This window comes from Trachypithecus francoisi, unplaced genomic scaffold, assembly GCF_009764315.1.
Source record: "Trachypithecus francoisi isolate TF-2019V2 unplaced genomic scaffold, Tfra_2.0 Lachesis_group16, whole genome shotgun sequence".
Lineage (NCBI taxonomy): Eukaryota > Metazoa > Chordata > Mammalia > Primates > Cercopithecidae > Trachypithecus > Trachypithecus francoisi.
The window spans coordinates 94,067,651-94,082,677 of NW_022681461.1; the positions used below are offsets into that span (position 1 = coordinate 94,067,651).

The window sequence follows — 15,027 nt, forward strand, 5'->3', positions numbered from 1 at the left end:
ACTGGAGAAAAAGCCTTGTCTTCTAGAGCAGGAGTTGGGGATTAACTGGTGTTTTCTGCTTTGGGACACATGTAAACTTGCCTTCCACTTGGACTGACCTGGGCCACTCTGCCCCAGGAACTCCAAGAAGAGCTGTACAAATGCCCCAATTCCAAGGCAGTTTTAAGACAGTTTCAGGGGAAATTCATACAGCTCTCGTAAAGGATACAGACCTGAGAGGAATTTCAGATCACCAGTTGTTTGCTGAGTGATCTTGGGCAAGAGACCTAACCTCTCCAATCTTTAGTTTCCCCTCTAGTAAAATGAGGATAATAAGAATACATACTTCATGGGTTTTTTTTTTTTTTTTTTGAGATCTCTCTCTCTCTCTGTTGTGTAGGCTGGCGTGCAGTGGCACAACCTTGGCTCACTGCAGCCTCAACCTCCTGGGCTCAAGCAATCCTCCCACCTCAGCCTCCCGAGTAGTTGGGACTACAGGTGCATGCCACCACACTAATTTTTTGTAGAGATGGGGTGTCACTTTGCTGCCCAGGCTGGTCTTGAACTTCTGGGCTCCAGTGATCCCCTCCTGCCTCAGCCTCCCAAAGTGTTGAGATTACAGGCCTGAGCCACTGCACCTGGCCTTTGTTTTTTTGGAGGCAGGGTCTTGCTCTGTCATCCAGGTTGCAGTGCAGTGGTGCAAACGTGGCTCACTGCAGCCTCCTGGGCTTGCACAACTCCTGGGTTCAAGCAATCTTCCTGCCTCAGCCTCTTGAGTAGCTGAGATGTGTGCCACCACGCTGGTTTCATGGGGCTTTGAGGAGTTAGAGATGGCTGTGGTGCTCAGCACATATTAAGTGCTCAACAGCCATTACCTACTGTAAAAAAAGGTTCTGGGGAAAATGTGAGCAGATGAGGACTTTCAACTCCCTCACTGATGTGTCAGGCTTGAAGCTAGTGAGGGGAGTGTCAGTAGGGGTGGCCAAAACCCTAGCCCTTTTCTGAGCAGCTTGACTACAGCTCTGTTCCTTTCCCCCTTCCCCAAGAGCTATTCTCTGAGGGCCAGAGCTGGTATGGGCTCCAGAGGTTTGACTGTGCTGAGATGCCACATGGCACTTGGAGACTCTCTGATCTCTGACCCTCTCTGTCTACTCGCCACTCTCACGACGGCTCTGGGAAGCCCATGAGCAGGAACCATTATCTCACCTGAAAGATGCAGAAACTGATGCCCAAACTGCCCAGGGACAGAGTGAGTGGAGGCAGCAACACAGATATCCTAGCTGTCCAGCTGGATTCTCTGCAGACAGCTCTCCCAGAAGGCTGGGCATTATGAAGAATGATCTTGCAAAGCCTGGGCTGAGGGGAGCCTGGGACACTGGGAAGGACTTCCCACTGAGCTGTGTTCGGGGAAGTCAGGAAGAAAAACAGCTCCCCTTGTCCTGAGGACTCAGCCCCCTCCTGGTACAGGATGTTTCTAGTGTGGCAGCGTGACCCCAGGGAACTTGTTCCTTCTGGGCTTGGCCTTTGTAGGCTGAGGGACTGACATGGCCTAGAGAAGTCCCTGGGGATCCTTGAGCCATGGGAGATGCTATGGGACATCTGTGTTGAGGCCATGTGGGAAGTTAGGGAGGCTGAACTTTCCAATGTTTGTGTGTGAGGAAGGCTAATGAGGAAGGTAGGTCTGCCATGGTGAAGGAGCTGGCCTGGCCGTCCCTCCCCGATTTTAGAAGAAGAGGCACATCAGCAAGTTCTCCTTAGGGAACAAGGTCTCCAGGCTTTCGGGCATAAAGAAAGAAGGCCAGCACTACACAAGAGGGATTCTCCCCCAAACCTTAATCTATAGGACTCAGTGAGCGAGTCTTTGCCCCTCCTCCTCCCTCAAGACTGACACTCCTTCTCCTCCTCCCTTGCCACCTTCTCTGGCCTCTCCAAGACAGGATCTAGGGCTGTGGCCAACAGACCTGCACTTAGGAGGGCCTGCTTTCATCTCCACAGTCCCGCACATAAGCACTATTGCATGCCAGGCAGGTAACACTATTGAGAGCAACTGGCCCTGCCAAACAAGCCAGAGGGAATTTCAGAGAGAAGAATTTGGTCTCTGCAAAGCTCTGGCCCATAAAAACTCTCCTGCTGAAAGACGGTGTGGGAGCAGGGAGAGAAGTTACCACCTGATTCTCAGGGAGCAACAGCTTGGGGTCCTGGTGCCCTCCCTCCACGCATGGGTGGCGAAGGCAGAGGGGTCTCTCCCTCTAGCTCATGCTCCTGTACACTCTTGTCCAATGCCACAGCTCAGTGAGGAATCCACCAAAGCTATGAGAAGCAGCTTCCCCTTGCTGAGGAGACCTGGAGTCCCCTTGGTGATTTGAGGGGGGCTAGTTCTCCCATTAACCTCTGGCATCCAGTCCTACCTCCCTGATCTGAATCTCTCCGTCTTTGCAGTGCCAACTCCCATAACCCTCATTTCTCTCCCTGGATCACTTCTGCAGCTTCCTGGCTGAGCTTCTTGCCTCAAAGTAGCCCTCCAACCCCTTTTATACTCTTCTGCCTGAGGGACTGTTCCAGAACAGAGTAGGTAAAATAAAGTCCCTGGTCAAATCTAGCCTGTTGCCTGTTTTTGCACAACTCATGAGCTAAGAATGGTTTTTATGTTTATAAATGGTTGGGAAAAAAAGTCAGAAGAATATTTTGTGACATAAAAATCATATGAAATTATTTCAGTGTGCACAAATAAAGCATTAGAACAGAGTCTTACTCTTTCATTTACATATTGTCTGCGGCTGCTCTCATACTATGATGGCAGAGTTGGATAGCTGCAACAGAAACTATAAGTCTCACAGTCTACAATATTTACTATCTGATCTTTTTTCACAAAACCTTTGCTGAATCCTGGTCTAGATCCTAAATCTGGCCATGCCACTCTGCTTAAAATTCTTGTCACTACCTGTGGCGCTCCACGAGCTGACCCCTGTCCACCTCTCCAGCCTCATCACCTGTCCCCCTCGTAGTCTGCCTGCTCTGGACAACCCTTCCTTGACCATTCCCCCAGCCCTGTCTCCTGCTGCTTACCTTCACTCGGCATGTGCCTCTTTCCTCCTCCAAATGGCAGTCTACCATCTCAAGCCTTAGCTCAAATGCTTCCTCCCATTTCACTTTCCCACAGGTGTCCTGCCCCGACTCCCAGAGCTAACCCATTTCTACCGCGACTTCACAAAATATTCCTCTTAGAACTCTTCAGCTTTTAATAATCGATTAATGACCTATTGGTGGCAGACCAGCCAATTCCACTAAGAACATCTGTTCACATGTGTGCTCCCTGGATTGCCAAATGTACGAAACCAGCCTGCATCTGCTTCCCACACTGGTGGTTAGCATTCCACACCTTTTACTTGGCTAGTATTATGGAGGAAGATGTGTACATATTTTCTAGATACTGAGTATCATTTTTATGAACTTGAGCATCTTTGATGGATCAGGTACCTCCATGTATATTACACCTTTAATCCTCACAACCCTAATGAGGTCAGTGAAACTTTCATTGCATCAAGTGGCAAGTTGTTATGTGGCAGAGCTAGAATCTGAAGTCAGGTCTCCTGCCTTTTGCTGATTCTGAGATACTCTCACACATATTGTTCATCCACTGAACCCACTGCTTGAAAGAGGTAACAGATGCTCATGGGCTTCCTGTTGTGTGTGGGGCCAATGACCTGCACCACATGGGCCCAGATAGAGGTGGTTTTATTGTTTTCTGTCACTTCCCTCCAGTTGCCTGTTCCTGCTGCTGTTCCTGATCCCTTTCGAAGCACACCAGGTAAGGACCAAAGGACAGCCCTGCTACAGAAGGAGGAGGATTGAGGAAAAAAATGAAAATAAATAAAAAAATGAAAACATCAAAAGGAAGCCCTATAAAGTTAAATTTTGTAATTTAATTAAGTGCTTGTTTTCGTGACTCTACTTCTCAAGTCTCCTGCTGTTGCTCTGGGGCTTGTGGCTTGTTCTGGGCAGAAGGAAGTTGCTGGAAGCCTGGCCTCCAGGCTGGAGGGGTGCCAATGCAAGGGTCATACTAATGGAACTATCAATGCATCTGCCTTAAAGGAGCCTAAAGAATGCCTCCAGTGGGCTGTTGGGCATAAGCCCTCAACTGTCCACACACTACTTAGCATATTCAAACAGAGTCCAGAGCTCAGAGGCAGGGAGAGCCAATATGGCTGCTGAAGGCCTAGGGAAAGGCAATACAGGACAGTTGTCCATTTGAGACTCTTTCTCTATCAGAGAGGAGTTAGGGATATACTGGTCGGTTCAGAGACCACAGTGTGAACCTGGCAGAAGAACTTGCTCTATATATCCCCTACCATCATGGGGGACGGCCAAACTGATTGTTACTGAACAGGTTCAGTGATGTGATACGAGAAGTGCCAGGGGACTTAAGGAAATGGAATTCTGTAAAGCAGTTCTAGACCCCTTCTAGGTCTAGAACTGATCACACTGGGAAACGTTAAAGTAAGTTCAGCTAGATATACCTACGAGAGGTTTTGGCAAAAGACTTAGGTAAGATGGCTGGGTTTAAGACAACATGTGTGATTCCAGATATGGTATACCAATTCATTATTTGGTATTTCAGACTAAGAAATTCATTTGTGCTCCTAAAGATTTTAATCAGTTTGGGCCGGGCGCGGTGGCTCAAGCCTGTAATCCCAGCACTTTGGGAGGCCGAGACGGGCGGATCACGAGGTCAGGAGATCGAGACCATCCTGGCTAACACGGTGAAACCCCGTCTCTACTAAAATATACAAAAAATTAGCCGGGCGAGATGGTGGGCGCCTGTAGTCCCAGCTACTCGGGAGGCTGAGGCGAGAGAATGGCCTAAACCCGGGAGGCGGAGCTTGCAGTGAGCTGAGATCCGGCCACCGCACTCCAGCCTGGGCGACAGAGCGAGACTCCGTCTCAAAAAAAAAAAAAAAAAAAAAAAAAAAAAAAGATTTTAATCAGTTTGGGTAAAGCAAGCAATGTCTGTGTGATGTTTCAGGCATTTTCAGGAGAACAAATAACTGGGACAACTGAGGCTATAACTTAGTGGCATAAAGTTGGTTTCAGGCTAAAAGTATGGTTTGTCCAAATAAAACCCAGGAGTCCCCCAACTCTCAGAGCAATCACAGTGATGGTGTGAAGAGCCTCTTTGAATACACGATTGTATACCTAGTGACCATACAGTCGGAGATCTGGTCATAATGAAACACTTTATACAGATAGGAATAGACAAGGGATTCTGACACACTCATGCTTTGGATGTGTCAGTACAAGACAGTATGTGAGACTGATTCTGCCAGGCAGAGGGAAACAGGCATGATTTATCTGCTGGCAAATGAGTCCTCACTACACCTAATCATTCTTTTATCTAAGTGCACCTTGATCTTAGTCCTGGACATCAAAATAGTCAATTATTGGCTCCTTGGTTATTTTCTGTAAATTACTGCTCCCAGGATTCCTGAAAAACAAACAAAGAATGATCAGTCTTTTCTTCTTTGGGGGAAACAGATACAGGTCTTCAGAAAGTTAAGGATCAGCTGATTTACTATTTGTAAAGCTTAAACATTTACTTTATTTTTATTTTATTCTTACTTTTTTCTTTCTGCCCTTTGTGAACAATTTTTTTAACTTTTGTGTTTTTTTCTTTTCTTTTCTTTTTTTTTTTTTTTTGACACGGAGTCTGGCTTTGTCACCCAGGCTGGAGTGCAGTGGCCGGATCTCAGCTCACTGCGAGCTCTGCCTCCCGGGTTTAGGCCATTCTCCTGCCTCAGCCTCCCGAGTAGCTGGGACTACAGGTGCCCGCCACCTCACCTGGCTAGTTTTTTGTATTTTTTAGTACAGATGGGGTTTCACCGTGTTAGCCAGGATGGTCTCGATCTCCTGACCTCGTGATCCGCCCGTCTCGGCCTCCCAAAGTGCTGGGATTACAGGCTTGAGCCACCGCGCCCGGCCTTTTGTGTTTTTTTCTAGATTTACATATTACATGGGGAATTTCATTCTGTGAGATAACAAATTCTCTATTTACACTTTACAGTTTAGAGATAACCTTTGACAATCTATTCACAGGATTTCATACATGATGATTATTTTTCCCTGCCTTCACAGTTCAATGAATGCTCAGGTAACAGCTTAAGCCAAGCGAGCATCTCACTTGTGAAGTTTTGATAGTGGGACAAACATGAGCCGGTGAATTTGAAATTTGGTAATGGGCACATGGGCATTTATGATAGTAATACTATCCTCCCTACTCTAAAAAGTTTCTGTAATGGAGTTTTGTACAAAAATAAAGCAAGCAAAGTATTTTCAAAAAGATAGCATGGGATAAAGGGGCCAATAACTTCACATGGTTGTGTCTAAGCAGGACTGGACTCGACTGTGGCAGTGTCTGAGAAAACCCCTCATGTTTCCAAAGTGACCGCCCATATGGATTTGTAGACTATGCTGACCAGAACCTAGGGCACCAGCTCCTAGGGGTGGAGAGAGGCTGGTCCTGGGGACCAGGACGCTCTTGGCTGAGTCAGAGTCCAGTGGGCAACACCTACCAGTCCCACAGGAACACTAAGTGCTATGACCTTCATGGTGACCTTGTAAACTGCCCTAACCACCCTTCCAGAGGTTTTGTGCAGGAATCACAGAGGAGGTAGTGCTAGGACTTGTGTGTGGAAAGCCAGAACAGGAGTTGGCACCCCTCTCCTTCTGGGCGTTGAAGTAACTTTTAGCCACACTGCCTTGGTTACAGTGGGGCAGCAGAGGAGCACCATCCCGCCTTCCCTTCCTCTCCCTGACAAGTGACAAACAACTGGGACAACTAGGGGTATGACTAAGTGCTCTAAAGTTGGTTTCGGGCCACAATTCTGGTTTCTCCAAATAAAGCCCAATAGTCCCCCAACTCTCAGAGCTCCTTCCCTGCTCCCGTCCAAGAAAACATCTGGCAGACTTGCCCCTTGCCAACTTGGCTTTCTTTTCTCTTTAAATCATGAATATGTTTGTTATTAAAATTATTCAAACCATATAGAAGTAGACAGAGCAAAACAAGAAAGTACCACCCACCCCGTCACTGGCAATTCTCATCCTCACACCCACTTCCATCTTCAAAGTAACTGTTCTTTTTTTTTTTTGGGACGGAGTCTGTCTCTCTGTTGCCCAGGCTGGAGTGCACTGGCGTGATCGTGGCTCACTGCAACCTCCACCTCCCACCCAGGTTCAAGTGATTCTCTTGCCTCAGTCTCCCAAGCAGTTGGGTTTACAGGTGCCCATCCACCATACCCGGCTACTTTTTTGTATTTTTTAGTAGAAATGGGTTTTCACCTTGCTGGCCATGCTGGTCTTGAACTCCTGACGTCAAGTGATCCATCCGCCTTGGCCTCCCAAAGTGCCGGGATTACAGCTGTGAGCCACTGCGCCCAGCCCAGAGTAACTATTCTTTTTTGAGACGGAGTCTTGCTCTGTCGCCCAGGCTGGAGTGCAGTGGCTGGATCTCAGCTCACTCACTGCAAGCTCTGCCTCCTGGGTTTACGCCATTCTCCTGCCTCAGCCTCCCGAGTAGCTGGGACTACAGGCGCCCGCCACCTCGCCCGGCTAATTTTTTGTATTTTTTAGTAGAGACGGGGTTTCACCGTGTTAGCCAGGATGGTCTCAATCTCCTGACCTCGTGATCTGCCCGTCTCGGCCTCCCAAAGTGCTGGGATTACAGGCTTGAGCCACCGCGCCCGGCCAAACTATTCTTAACTACATGATGTTTTAGTCTTAAACCATCTGGTGTGACAGACTGAATCCACTTCCCAGTGTCACCATCTACACCGTGGAAACTACGTCCAGTGACTGCTCTCTCTAGAATCAAGCACTACAAACATCAAACTTAGGACCCCTGTGGTGGGAACAAATGTGTCTGATACCCCAACTAAACATTACATATATGAACATGGCACCCCAAGGCAAGGCCTGAGGAGGCCACCAATGGCTGGTGCAGCCTAGGACAATTCAACCCCTGCTGGCTTTTCTGGACAGATAGGTCCCCTTGGAAAGCAGCTGAGAATCTTACTTGTCTGACTGATGTCTGTGATGAGGAATTGGTGGTGGAGGCCGTGCCTGCATTTCCCTTTCAAGCACACCTGTCAGCGTTGTAGGAGGACAAATGGACTTCCCCCTGATAAAAGTCAAAACACCAAGCATTGAAAAGTGAGAATCGTTGGTGGAGGTGGACAGAAAGCTAGAAACTCAGCCCATGATTTTGGCACTATGACCTACTGAGCACTCTCTGGTATGAACTGTCTGCTCTCAGGCATGGCCACCTGCATTTAACCCCCCATCCCTTCCACCCACCTATGCTAGGCCTGTGGCTTGCTTCCTTTCATGTCAGACTTAAGTTTTCTTCACTGGGAAGTTCTTCCTATTCCCAGGTTCTAAGAGTGATCCTAGGTCCTCCCTGTCCCCTCCTGGTCACATTACTGCTTCAGTTTCCTCTGATGGCAAAAACACCATTCACAGAGGATGCCTTGAACCAGAGTTTAGCATTCTTTCTGTTTTCTGCCAAGAGGACAGAGCCAAGGAGAGGACAGACAGAGGACCAGGAGACAGAAGGAGAAAAGAGCAGATATGATGGGCAGGCCCCCTTGCCTGAAGAAATGCTGCTTCTGCCATCTGGTATGACTGTAGGCAGATGTGACACTTGTGCATTTTGTGTGCATCTGCCCTATGGATCGAGGCATAGGTTTTACTCTTTGGCTCAGGCCTTTAGATTATCAAGGAAGTGCCAGAGAAGCAGATTTTCCTTCTACTTTTCCAAGAGGGAGAGTGGTAGTAAGAAAGACAAATATTGACAGACCCTGCTTCTTGGGTCCAGTTTGCCCTGCTTAGGAGTTCTTCCTCTGATGGCGGGATCGACCTACCTGACGGCAGTGATCACCACATTGCGCTTTGGTTCACTGTCATAGCTCACGCTCTCCAGGCCATAAACTTGGGCCAGGTCATGGATGATCCGGCGGTGGTCTCTGTTCATGGGAGGGAAGCTGTGGCTTTTCTTACTATTCTTTCCCTGTATTAAGGGAAGAGATGACTGATTGATCATATCATTCTGAAAACAAAAGGCTTACAACTAATCTTACCACACAAGAATTACACGGATCAATGAGGTGATTTTAGAGGCCCACAGCATAGAGCATTTTACTAACTGCCAAGCAAGCCTGGAGGGGTTTGGGAAGATGGGTGTTGATGCACTTCTTTCACCTACTCTGTTAGCCACAACAGTAGCAGCTGGACAGGGTTAGGGACAAAGGGTAAGTGAAGCACGACTGAGATAGACAGCGTAATGGTTCTTCCTGATAGGTTCCATAACGGGGGAGTGGGTGATATTCCCCAAAAATAACTAAATAAAGACTAACAAAACAAGAAAAGATTATTTCCTTTAAAAGTATGTTCTACTTTAAAAATCATGAGTATTCAGATACAGACACACAAGCAGAGAAACACATCTGTTCGGGTTTCTTAATTAGGAGAGGAACAATGCACTCCATTTTCTCCTTCATGTTAGTATTCTGCTGGGAAGTGGTAACAGAAGGAAGGAAAGGAGGGGAATGGGAAGAGGGTAAGGAAACTGGGAAGGAAAACCACCAGCATTAGATACACGGACTAAAGCAGCTATCTCATCCTTACTCACAAACCCCTCTGATGGAAGAGGGAGGGAGCCAATACAGCGCTGGGGGCTTCTGACTAGACTCAAGACTTTTTCACTTAAAGCTACCTCCGTGACATCCCTGGCTGCGTCTAGGACAGGGGTCTCCCTCTTCTGAAGGAGTCTATCCCACTGCTCTCCAGCTGTAGTCATACAACTTTTATCCTTCCCAAAGGGGACATTCCTGCCTTTAGAATTATAAAGAACCAGTGGGCTTTCCTAGCATACAATAGCCCTTCAAAGATCTGAGGGGCTGGAGTGTCTTCCTAAGTGTCCCACACAGTCACTCAACTATCACTATTGAGTCCCCTCATCCAGAGTTTCTTCATCCATTCGTAGGCATTTAGCCAGCATTTTTCTTTTCTTTTCTTTTTTTTTTTGAGACAGGATCTCAAGCTGGAGATTCAAGCTGGAGTACAGTGACTCTACCTCAGCTTACTGCAGCCTTGACCTCCCGGGCTTAAGCAATCCTCCTTCCTCAGCCCCCTGAGTAGCTGGGAGTACAGGTGTGCACCACCACACTTGGCTAATTTTTTATTTTTTGTAGAGACAGGGTTTTGCCATGTTGCCCAGGCTGGTCACAAATTCCTGGACTCAAGTGATCTGCCTGCTGCCTCAGCCTCCCAAAGTGCTGGGATTACAGGCGTGAGCCACCACGTCTGGCCTTTACTGACAGTTGACTGCAGATCTTTTCTTTCTTTTTCCAGTTTTTTATTTTGAGACGGAGTTTCACTCTTGTTGCCCAGGCTAGAGTGCAGTGGCAGAATCTCTGCTCACAGCAACCTCCACCTCCTAGGTTCAAGGAATTCTCCTGCCTCAGCTTTGCAAGTAGCTGGGATAACAGGCGCCCGCCACCACACCCAGCTAATTTTTTATTTTTAGTAGAGACAGGGTTTTGTCACGTTGGCCAGCTGATCTAGAACTCCTGACCTCAGGTGATCTGCCCGCCTCGGCCTCCCAAAGTACTGGGATTACAGGCCTGAGACACTGCGCCTGGCCCACTGTAGATCTTTTCTGCAGTCAACTGTCCTGAACCAGGACAGGCTTCCACAGATGGTATAATGGCTGTGTTCTGAGAAAGATAAGGATCCTCGAAGAAGTTGTGACTTTTTCCTACAACTACTCTGGGTTGACAGTGTTTCCAGGACTTGATTTTTTTTTTTCTCATCAAGCTGGCCTAAAGAAATGTCCAGTAGGATGTTTCCACTTCAACCTTATTCACAGCCTCCACGAGGGTTTCCATTTCCTTCTCAACGTCACTGACAAACTTTAAGTCCTTCCTGAAATGAGAAATCACCGCAGTTAATTTTGTCTATCCCTGCCCTTCTGAGAACCCCTTTCACCCATCCTCTCCCTGTAAAGTGGAGACAATAGACAATGCTGGCAGAAAAACTGCAGAGATTAGGAATTGTCAGAAAACAGAAGGATGACTGTGATGGAAGAAAGAACAAAAGAGAAAAATGTAAGAAATGAGAAGATGAAAGGAGAAATAGCCATTGGAGGGCCAGGGACTCCAGGAGAAAAATAAGAGCTGTTACAAGCTCCAAGTGAGAACTCATGCAAATGTGAGACTCAGGTGGACAGAGGCGGAATGAAGCCCAGAGATCCTCCAATTTAGTCTAGTCTAGCCCTTGGGACGCCCAAACTCTTAGCACCGCCCCATCCAAACTCTTACCTCAAACCTACCCCAAGTTCAGTTCTTTAAGGGGACAGTTTCGAAAAACCAAGAGAAGGATATTTATTAAACAGTATGTAATCTTTTACAGTAGATAAACAAATAAACTTGAACTGGCTTAATCACAGGAGGAGCACATAATAGTCATGACATCTCAAAAGACCAAACCCTCTGACAAGCCACAATTAAGAAAGCAGGGAACAAGTTACATACCTGGCATCTTCTTTCAAACTATCACTGAATTTTGACCCTGAAGAACGTATATTGAAAGGATCTGAATCCTCACTGATATGAAACGCCTCTGCTAATCTCCTGAAAGGGAGAGAGAGGTACGCAAATAAAAGGGAGTGGGAGGGAAACTATCTTACAGTAACACCAAGTGCCTACTATATCCTAAATTCTTTATGCATTATTTATCTCTATTTCAGTAAACTGGATTATTAAGGAAAGAATAACAACAACTTGGGATATGAGGTGGTATTCATAAAAGAAGGTAAACAAAACAGATCTATAAGGATCTGAGTAAGTCATAGGCTGAACACTGGGGACTTAGATTATTTGGGGAAGAGGATTTTGCAGGTGTGGGATGGTCTGAGAATGGTCAATGGGGGATGACTTTCTCTGAGGCTTAGTTTAAAGATAAGATACACAAAATAGACATACAAATGTTAAAATTAATATAGAAATCTGAAAAGTAAAGAATTCTATTAACATATGCACTTCATTTTTACACATTTCTTGGCTGGGTGCAGTGGCTCACACCTGTAATCCTAGGACTTTGGGAGGCCAAGGTAGGTGGATCACTTGAGGCCAGGAGTTCGAGACCAGCCTGGCCAACATGGTGAAACCCCGTTTCTACTAAAAATACAAAATTTAGCTGGTGTGGTGGCGCATGCCTGTAATCCTAGTTACTAGGAGGCTGAGGCATGAGAATCACTTGAACCCAGGAGAAAGAGGTTGTGGTGAGCCGAGATTGCGCCACTGTGCTCCAGGGCAACACAGCGGGACTCTGTCTAAACATAATAATAATAATAATAATAATAATAATAAATAATACATTTCTTTATTATTTTACTTTTATTGACCCATTGTTATTGCTTCATATTTATGAAGCACAGTTTGATGTTTCGGTACATATATACTATGCTGTATAATGACCAAACCAGTGTATTAGGCATATCCATCACCTTATTATTTCTTTGTGGTGAGAATACACAGAAGCCTCTTTTCTAGCTATTTTGTAATATACTACACCTTACTGTTAACCATCATCACCCCAGTGTGCAACAGAACACCAGAACTTAGGCCAGGTGCGGTGGCTCATGACTGTAATCCCAGCACTTTGGGAGGCCGAGGCAGGCGGATCACCTGAAGTCGGGAATTCGAGACCAGCCTGACCAATATGGAGAAATCTCGTCTCTACTAAAAATACAAAAATTAGTCAGGCGTGTGGTGCATGCCTGTAATCCCAGCTACTCGGGAGGCTGAGGCAGGAGAATCACTTGAACTCGGGAGGTGGAGGTTGCAGTGAGCTGAGATAGTGCCACTGTACTCCAGCCTGGGCAACAAGAGCAAAACTCCTTCTCAAAAAAACAAAAACAACAAAAATACACACTGGAACTTATTACTACCATCTATTTGTAACTCTGTATCCACTGACCAATTTCTCCTTATCCTCCCCTTTCCACCTGGTCCCTCTTCTCAGTCAGATAACCACTGTTCTACTCTCTGCTTCTGTATTAATTTTTAAAAAAATATTCTACGTATGAATGAGATCATATGGTATCTGTCTTTCTGTGTCTGGTTTATTTCACTTAACATGATGTCCTCCAGGTTCATCCATGTTGCTGCAAATGAGAGGGTTTCATTTTTTTTATGGCCAAAGAGTATTCCATTCTGTATATATACCCATTTTCTTTATCCATTCAGCCATGTTGGCCACTTGAGTTCATTTCATATCTTGGCTATTGTAAATAGTGCTGCAACAAATGTGAGAGTATAGATAGCTCTACAGATTTGATTTCCTCTGTACAGATACCAAGGAATAGGATTGTTGGATCATATGGTAGTTCTATTTTTAATGTGAGGAAATTCCATACTATTTTCCGTAGTGGCTGTACTAATTTTTTTTTTTTTTTTTTTTTTTGAGACGGAGTCTCGCTCTGCCACCCAGGCTGGAGTGCAGTGGCCAGATCTCAGCTCACTGCAAGCTCCGCCTCCCGGGTTTACGCCATTCTCCTGCCTCAGCCTCCCGAGTAGCTGGGACTACAGGCGCCCGCCTCGTCGCCCGGCTAGTTTTTTTTTTTTGTATTTTTAAGTAGAGACAGGGTTTCACCGTATTAGCCAGGATGATCTCGATCTCCTGACCTCGTGATCCGCCCGTCTCGGCCTCCCAAAGTGCTGGGATTACAGGCTTGAGCCACCGCGCCCGGCCTTTTTTTTTTTTTTTGAGACGGAGTCTTGCTCTGTCGCCCAGGCTGGAGTACAGTGGCCGGATCTCAGCTCACTGCAAGCTCTGCCTCCCAGGTTTACGCCATTCTCCTGCCTCAGCCTCCCGTGTAACTGGGACTACAGGCGCCCGGCACCTCGCCCGGCTAGTTTTTTGTATTTTTTTTAGTAGAGACGGGGTTTCACCGTGTTAGCCAGGATGATCTCGATCTCCTGACTTCGTGATCCGCCCGTCTTGGCCTCCCAAAGTGCTGGGATTACAGGCTTGAGCCACGGCGCCCGGCCTGCTGTACTCACTACAAGCTCCGCCTCCCGAGTTTACGCCATTCTCCTGCCTCAGGCTCCGGAGTAGCTGTGACTAAAGGCGCCGCCACCTCGCCCGGCTAGTTTTTTTTTGTATTTTTAGTAGAGACGGGGTTTCACCGTGTTAGCCAGGATGGTCTCGATCTCCTGACCTTGTGATTCGCCCGTCTCGGCCTCCCAAAGTTCTGGGATTACAGGCTTGAGCCACCGCGCCCGGCCATGCTGTACTAATTTATAATCCCACCAAGAGTGTATAAGTGTTCCCTTTTTTCTAATTGTTTTTTTGAGGCTGGGTCTGGCTCTTGTCGCCCAGGCTGGAGTGCAATGGTATGATCTCAGCTCACTATAACTTCCTGGGCTTAAGCCGTCCTCCCACCTCAAGCTCTCCAGTCGCTGGAACTATAAGTGTGCCACCATGCCTGGCTAATTTTTGTACTTTTTGTAGAGACAGGGTTTTGCTGTGTTGCCCAGGCTGGTCTTGAACTCCAGAGCTCAAGTGATCTGCCGGCCTCAGCCACCCAAATGCTGGGATTATGGGCATGAGCCGCTGTGCCCGGCCCCTTTTTTCACTATAACATTTTTCTCTATGTATATATATATATGTATATATTTTTGGAGATGGAGTCTTGCTCTTGTTGCGCAGGCTGGAGCACAATGGTGCGATCTTCGCTCACTGCAACCTCCGCCTCCCGGATTCAAGTGATTCTCCTGCCTCAGTCTCCCGAATAGCTGGAATTACAGGCGCCCGCAACCATGCCCAGCTAATTTTTGTATTTTTAGTAGAGACGGGGTTTCAACATGTTGGCCAGGCTGGTCTTGAACTCCTGACCTCAGGTAATCCGTCCGCCTCGGCCTCCCAAAGTGCTGGGATTACGGGTGTGGGCCATTATGCCCAGCCTTTCTCTATAATTTTAAGTAGCTGCCATTA

The 15,027-nt window shown here is 46.9% G+C and overlaps 1 protein-coding gene across 6 annotated transcripts in view; it reads right to left on the minus strand.

The window, feature by feature from the left end:
- Positions 1 to 5,194: 5,194 nt before the first annotated feature.
- The window catches only part of NFX1 (nuclear transcription factor, X-box binding 1), an 87,182-nt gene continuing 77,349 nt past the window's right edge, over positions 5,195 to 15,027 (minus strand). For all 6 annotated transcript variants that reach the window (XM_033238314.1, XM_033238313.1, XM_033238312.1 and 3 more), the window contains 5 exons: positions 11,562 to 11,660; positions 10,887 to 10,953; positions 8,892 to 9,037; positions 8,045 to 8,149; positions 5,195 to 5,461 (listed from right to left, as the gene is read on the minus strand). In XM_033238314.1, coding sequence (XP_033094205.1) covers positions 5,389 to 5,461; positions 8,045 to 8,149; positions 8,892 to 9,037; positions 10,887 to 10,953; positions 11,562 to 11,660 — 490 coding nt within the window. In that variant the 3' untranslated portion in view covers positions 5,195 to 5,388. The remainder of the gene's footprint in view (positions 5,462 to 8,044; positions 8,150 to 8,891; positions 9,038 to 10,886; positions 10,954 to 11,561; positions 11,661 to 15,027) is intronic.